The sequence below is a fragment of the Nothobranchius furzeri genome, chromosome 12, assembly GCF_043380555.1.
Source record: "Nothobranchius furzeri strain GRZ-AD chromosome 12, NfurGRZ-RIMD1, whole genome shotgun sequence".
NCBI lineage: Eukaryota > Metazoa > Chordata > Actinopteri > Cyprinodontiformes > Nothobranchiidae > Nothobranchius > Nothobranchius furzeri.
This window is the reverse complement of record NC_091752.1, coordinates 64035895-64042882: the sequence shown is the minus strand read 5'-3', so window position 1 is coordinate 64042882 and position 6988 is coordinate 64035895. Positions and strand designations below refer to the sequence as shown.

The window sequence follows — 6988 nt, the reverse complement described above, 5'->3', positions numbered from 1 at the left end:
AAAGGTCATTTCACCAAACGGATGTGTGTTTCTGACCTTGTGTGAAGGAGAGAAACTCACAGGAGTGTAGCTGAACTTCTGACTTGAGCTGTGCATTAGGAGTGGTCCTGTCCAGGTGCAGCGCGAAGCAGCTCGTTGTGCATCTCTAAAACGCTAACGCTGGTTGAGCCATTAGAGGATGTTTGTTCTGCACTCAGTTTATGATACGTCTGAGCTGGAAACACTTGCAGGTAAACCCTAAAGCTTGTTATTTATACTGATAAAACGCTGAAAGTAGACACCGTTGTGTTCTTACCTGTAGTTAAACTACAGGACATTTAGCTGGCTTTACACCTGCACAAAACATCGCTGGAGACGTCCGACTACAATTAAACTCGTGGCTATTCCAACAATACAAATCTTTCTATTTGATGGTCACAATAAACTCTGATAGCGTGTTAGCTAACCCTAGCCCTAGCTCTGACTAGGTTTGACTGCAGAGAATGATGAAGGCACAGAAGCGTTTTGGATTTCAAACACTCTGGTGGTTGTTAAAGAGCAAGTCAACCCCTGCCAGATTCTTACTCAACTCCCTCCATGTTTGAAAAATGCAACAAATGCTGTTGCCTTGCAGACCGAGAGGGCGGAGCCGCAAACCAATACACACACACACAGGCTCACAACGACATTGTGACATCATAAGGACCAGTTTACATCATAGCATACCTCTTAGCCAATAGCGGTGGCAGATTTAAATTCAAATACAGTGCAGAGTTTTTACCTGACGACGGCACAACACTGCCAGTTTTAGGCAGAAAATTTAAATTTTAACTAAGATGCACTGAAGTACCAAATTATTGACTACACGTGTCTGCAGCACAATTAGACACGCATTTATGTAGTTTATCAGCAAAAAAAAGTTGATTTGGGGGTGACTTGCTCTTTAAAGGATTCCAGCCGGTTGAATGACGGGTGTCGCTCTGCGTACAGATGTGCTAACGACACGTAGCATTTGAAACAGAAATAGGATGATGCGTCAGCTTATCCCAACCATGGAATTTGTCACAGCAGAAGCGTGTACTTCCACTTAGCTCCAAAAACAGACACCATCTGTTCAAAACGTTTAGAAAAAGGCTTTTTTTGTTTTTGTTTTCAAAAATAAACGAAGAGGGAAAAATAATTTTTCTCACCTGTTTTAGTTTTTAAAGGGCAAGTCACCCCCAAATCTACTTTTTTCTCTGATAAACTATATAAATGCTTGTCTAATCGTGCTGCAGACACGTGAAGTCAATAGTTTTGCACTTTAGTGCATTTTAGTGTCAGTGTTGTGCCGTTGTCAGGTAAAAACTCTGCACTGCATTTGAATTTAAATCTGCCATCGTTATTGGCTAAGAGGTACCCTAGAGCATTAGCTGGTACCATATGATGTCACAATGTCGTTGTGAGCCTGTGTGTGTGTATTTGTTAGCGGCTCCGCCCTCTCGGTCTGCTAGGCAACAGCATTTGTTGCATTTTTCAAACAGGAAGTGGGAGTGGAGTTAGACTCTGGTAGGGGGTGACTTGCTCTTTAAAAATGGGTTACCTTTTGGTTCCCGTCTCTATTCCCTTTATTGTCCAAGTGGATCATGAATTCAAAAAAACAATTCAACAGATGGAGTATCACAGTTTCTTCCTGTTGTGGAATAGCTGTGCTCTAGCCGAGCAAAGCTCTCAGATCAACCATTTCATCGGCCTAAAATAAGAACTGTAACCTTCCCGCCTGCTGTTTGCCGAACCAAACAGATCAAAACTCCGAACAATTAAACACAAATTATACAAATAAAGATCGAAGGTACAAAAACAAGGAGCTACAAATCACAAATGTGTCTAAATAATATAATAATGACATTTAAATGCGAAATGTCTAACAACCAAGCATTCCTCTTCTTGTTTTCCATCAGCGTGCATTTGTTAGGGAAAACACTGAAATGTGCACTCAGATCAGCTCCACGGGGGTCAGCAGCAGAGGACGATCGGAAGGGATTTGTCAGAAACAAAAAAGGTGGCAATGTGCCAAAAACTATGCAGGATAAACGATGGTTTAACTATAAATACCTCTTATAACTTTTAAAAATCTATTCCGTTCAACACTTGAACAAATACACTCTCTCCGTTCACTTTGAATTATTCTCTTTGAAATGTTAAACAACCAGGTGAGCTCATTTCCCTCTAAATCAAGAGATTTTTTTGTTTTAAATTAGCTTCTTATTTGAGAAAGGAAGGATGAAAATGACGTGAAGATGAGACTTCCTGTTTACTGACTAAGGTGAAAGCGCCCTGGAGAGCGTTTGTTCTGATCAGATGTTCCTTCCTCCGTTGATGACGTTCCCTCCTGGAGGGGCGATGTGGATCGAGTCGAGGATCGGTCGCAGGATCTGGCCGAACGGTCTGGAGATGAACAAGATGAACAAATGCTACTTCCAGCAGGAAAACGCATCAGGTCACAAAGATCAGATCATCTCTAACCGGTTTCTAGAACATGACCATGAGGTCACGGGACTTTAGCATTCTCCACAGTCTTCAGATCTAAGCCTGTGGTGTTCTCCATGCTTTCTGCATGCTACGCTAGTTCTGCGGAGCACCTTATGTGGTGTTGAGCTGTGACGGATCGATAAAGAGCAGACTGCTTTCAGACTCACGTGGAGAGGACTTCAGACGGCAGGTCGGTGATGTAGGAGGGTATAGTCCTGCCGGTAAGGAACTGGGCCACTTCGTTGGTGAAAGTGTTGCAGTTGTGCTCAAACAGACGATACTTGTCACCTCTGAACCAAGAACAAAGCATGGAAAGCTGGTGTCTGGATCTGTGTGCTAGCTCAAACGTTGGTCATTTTCTGAAAGATTAAAAAAAATCCACAACTAGTTCGAGGACCTACCTGTATGAGGTTGCTCCAAGAGATGAGAGGTAATCCATAAAGATCTCCTCTGTCACTTCAGTCTCACCCAGCTCCACCACGTTGTCCGGAGGCCCCAGCATCGTCCCACCCTGACAAACAACACAAATAAAAGATCTCAAAAACAAAAATGTTGGACAAAAACTACATAAAAGACAGATTCTCCAGTAGATGATTGCATTAGGTCATTAGTTAGAAATCTGCGGCACTAAGAAACAGAAAAAAACAGTTTTTAACAAAAACAGTAGTTTGAGTCAAATTCAGAGAAGAATCAGGTCATGAGATGTGCTTTTTAGAGACAGTTTTTTTTCTGGAACTGCGCTGCTCTGGGTGGCTGCATGTTGGAGTAGCTATGTTGACTACATGCAAGTTTTGCCTTTTCTTGGGCATTTTTTCTTCTAGTTTCTCAAGAAAAACTATTTTTGGACACTTTACTTTTCTGTTTCTGGTGCTGTGAAGCTTGGAGGATTTTTACTGCTTTTTTTTTTTAGCTTTTTTCACCTTTTGAGCATTTGTTATGATGTGTAACCATGGCAACAAGCTGGTTTACAATCGGGAGCAGCTGATTAACATTGGAAAGGCTGAAATAATACCTCAACTGAAGCCACAAACCCCAAATGAGCTAAAACGCAAGAAGCGTGGGTGCAGAGCGGGAGCAAAACGGAGACAGAGAAAGAGGAAATTCAAACCATCTCTTCCATCGATCATAATGGGCAATGTGAGATCACTGGCCAACAAGATGGAGGAACTCCAAGCCCTTTCAAGGACTCAGACAGAGTTTCGGCAGTTTTGGAACCACTGGAGGAGATAATGCAAAGAAGGATTCTCCAGAGAATCATGAACAAGATGGACAACCCTGAGCATTCTCTTCACAAGACTGTCCGACAACGGAAGAGTGTCTTCAGTCAGAGGCTTCTTCAGTTTGGCTGCAACACTGACCGCTACTGGAGATCCTTCCTGCCAACAGCCATTGTAATATACAACAACTCTTTGATGACTTGATTATTATTATTATTATGAGCTACTACAGCAATCAATTCCCCTCTGGGATTAATAAAGTATCTTTGAATTGAATTAAACCCAAACTCAAGCTCATGACCTGCTCAGCAGTTTGTTACCACGGTGATCATCATCACCATAATATCAAAAAAATCCTCTGTTGTGATGCTAAAATCCAGACTTTCGACTCTACATGAACAGGACATTTTGCTTTAATGCACTCCCTTCTGAAGTGCTTTCTGTCTCTCACCGGTGAACAGCTGGAGATCCCCTCTCCTCCAAAGAAGAATTCATCGCCGTATGCCACTATGGCGGTGTGCCTGAAAGAAAAGCACCTGGGTCAGTCCAAGTCAGAATACAGGAGTTTAACATCTGTAAATGACTGCAAAATTGTATTTTCTGTCATGTTGATTTTCATGTTCTTGCTAATCTTACTAATGGAAAGCACACTGAACACCCTCTGTGTAATGTGTTCTATAAATAAAGCTGCCTTGCCTTGCTAAATATCACTACAAGTACTTTTAATTCTGGTTGTAGCAAAAAACAATCTAACATTTCACTTGCTCCTTCATAAGATTTTCACAACTTATTTGTATATTTGTTTAAGAGAATAACACTGTGACAACAAACAAACAAACAAATAAGAGCTACTTAAAGACCAAGTCACCCCCAAATCAACTTTTTTTCTGATAAACTATATAAATGCGTGTCTAATCGTGCTGCAGACACGTGTAGTCAATAGTTTTGCACTTTAGTAAAATTTTCTGCCTAAAACTGTCAGTGTTGTGCCGTTGTCAGGTAAAAACTCTGCACTGCATTTGAATTTAAATCTGCCATCACTATTGGCTATGAGGTACCCTAGAATGTTAGCTGGTATCATATGATGTCACAATGTCATTGCGAGCCTGTGTTTGTGTGTATTTGTTAGCGGCTCCCCCCTCTCGGTCCGCTAGGCAACAGCATTTGTTGCATTTCCAAACAGGAAGTGGGAGTGGAGTTAGTTTCTTGTAAGCGGTGACTTGCTCTTTAAATTCCTTTTTTTTTTTACCTTAAGTAATATGTAAAAATGCATTGCCCGATTATTATTGGTCAAGCACAAACTAATCTGAACCCATTGATTACATCCTTTAAGGGTCGGTTTTAAATTTAAATACTTACATATTTGGATTTTACACTGGTCTGCTTGCTGGTCATCTATTTGTTACTTGACGTTTAACAACTATAGTTTAATAAGTCTCCTATCAACTCGGGCATCTAAAATTCATCCACAGCTTTTATCCCATTTAAGGTGAAAACGTTAACATCATACACTTCTGACCCAAACAAATAAAAGTTAGCCTTCGACGTTTAGCCAAATTAGCTGGGTGACGTGACGTTAGACATAGCTAGTAGTTTGCCTCTAAACAAATAAAAACGTTTACAGAGTCAAACTAAAAGGGCAGCCCTTTCTCTAACAAAGATCTACCAGATTTAGATGAGAAGGAACAACAACTTCATCAGTTTGACAACACAGCATAGGGGGGAACTTGCTCTTTAAAGTGCAAGTCACCCTGTACAAGAAACTTACTCCACTCCCACTTCATATTTGAAAAATGCATCAAATGCAGTGGCTTAGCAGACAGAGAGGGCGGAGCCACTAACAAATACACACGAACAAGCTCACAACTGCATCATAATGTACCAGTTAATGTCATTGTGTACCTCTTAGCCAATAGTGATGGCAGATTTAAATTCAAATGCAGTGCAGAGTTTTTACCTGACAATGGCACAACACTGACAGTTTTCAACAGAATGTTTAAATTTTAACCAAGATGCACTAAAGTGCCAAATTACTGAATACACGTGTCGTCAGCACGATTGGACACTCATTTATATAGTTTATCAGCAAATAAATAAATAAAAGAAGTTGATTTGAGGTTGACTTGCTCTTTAATGTTAGCTGTTTCTGCTCTGGGGCTAGGTCTGATTCATGCACAGAAATGTGTTTTTATAATTCAGGAAGTCTAACTTACCATATACCATCCAGCTGTTTACCTGCAACGAGCAGAAAAGGATTACAGCCCCCATTTCTGACCCCATTGAAACGTTTCTGGTGATATAACGTGGTACGGACATATAACTGTCAGAATATTAACCGACACCAAAATATTTTTTCATATAAAAACGAGTAAACCGTATGAATACACAAATAAAACCAAATGCTGTCGGTGACAAGAACAGCTTCTAGTTTCTCATTTTTATTTTTATACCATTTCTCCTCACGACCGGCTAAAACGGTTAAATAAATAGATTCTAACTCACCTAACATAATGGGACTGAGGCTGCGAGCCATTCCTCTCGATAAATCATAAATGTACAGCTGTATGTTGTATTGCGTTGTAGTTTTATCCATTATTTCAACCAAAAATTTGGTATTTTTCAGTCAGCTAGCTAAACTGGACCTTTAAACTAGAGGGCTACAGAAGGGTGATGTCACCACGGTGTTGGACGTACGGAACTTCCGTTTAGAGGATTTTCAAATTAAGACTACATTTGATGAAGCCCTGTATAACCCCTCTGCATTTTAAAGATACGGCTTTTACTTTGAAGATAAAACATGCTTTTAAAATCACTTTGGTAGCTTCTTGATAATCTTTTGGAAGGAAGTCCTACAAACTTTTAGGGTAACGCATAATAAAGATATAAATAACCAGCAAAGTAAAGAAAATTCACGTGAAAGTTAATTTTGAGGACGCACAAAAACGTGAGCACTCAGAGTACACAGCTCTGAGGTTCTGAGGAACGTGTGAAATTAGCAAAAGATAAAGAATAACCTTTTTTTCCTGTTTTACATTAACCAAGGAACACAATATGACAAAACACATAGAGTTAACGAATAGAAGATGTTCAAAGTGAAACCAGAGTGTTGTTCTGTTTTTTGACAGCGAAGGCAGAAAATTCCCATTCTTTTTCATTACTGGATTATACCAATGAATGTTGACTGTCTTTTGTTGTACTTCCTTATTTCCCAATGAATTACTGTGACACTATAAACAAAGAGAGTGAAAAAAGTATTTCAATCCCTTAAACAAATGTATAAA

General features: G+C 40.0%; 1 protein-coding gene across 1 annotated transcript; it reads right to left on the bottom strand.

Moving 5' to 3' along the window:
• Positions 1 to 2253: 2253 nt before the first annotated feature.
• desi1a (desumoylating isopeptidase 1a) lies at positions 2254 to 6391 on the bottom strand. Its single transcript, XM_015974435.3, has 6 exons — positions 6210 to 6391; positions 5921 to 5942; positions 4159 to 4228; positions 2892 to 3001; positions 2658 to 2780; positions 2254 to 2406 (listed from the first exon to the last, which is right to left on the bottom strand). The coding sequence occupies exons 1-6, from the start codon at positions 6298 to 6300 to the stop codon at positions 2316 to 2318; spliced, it is 507 nt and encodes a 168-aa protein (XP_015829921.3). The 5' UTR covers positions 6301 to 6391; the 3' UTR covers positions 2254 to 2315.
• Positions 6392 to 6988: the final 597 nt, after the last annotated feature.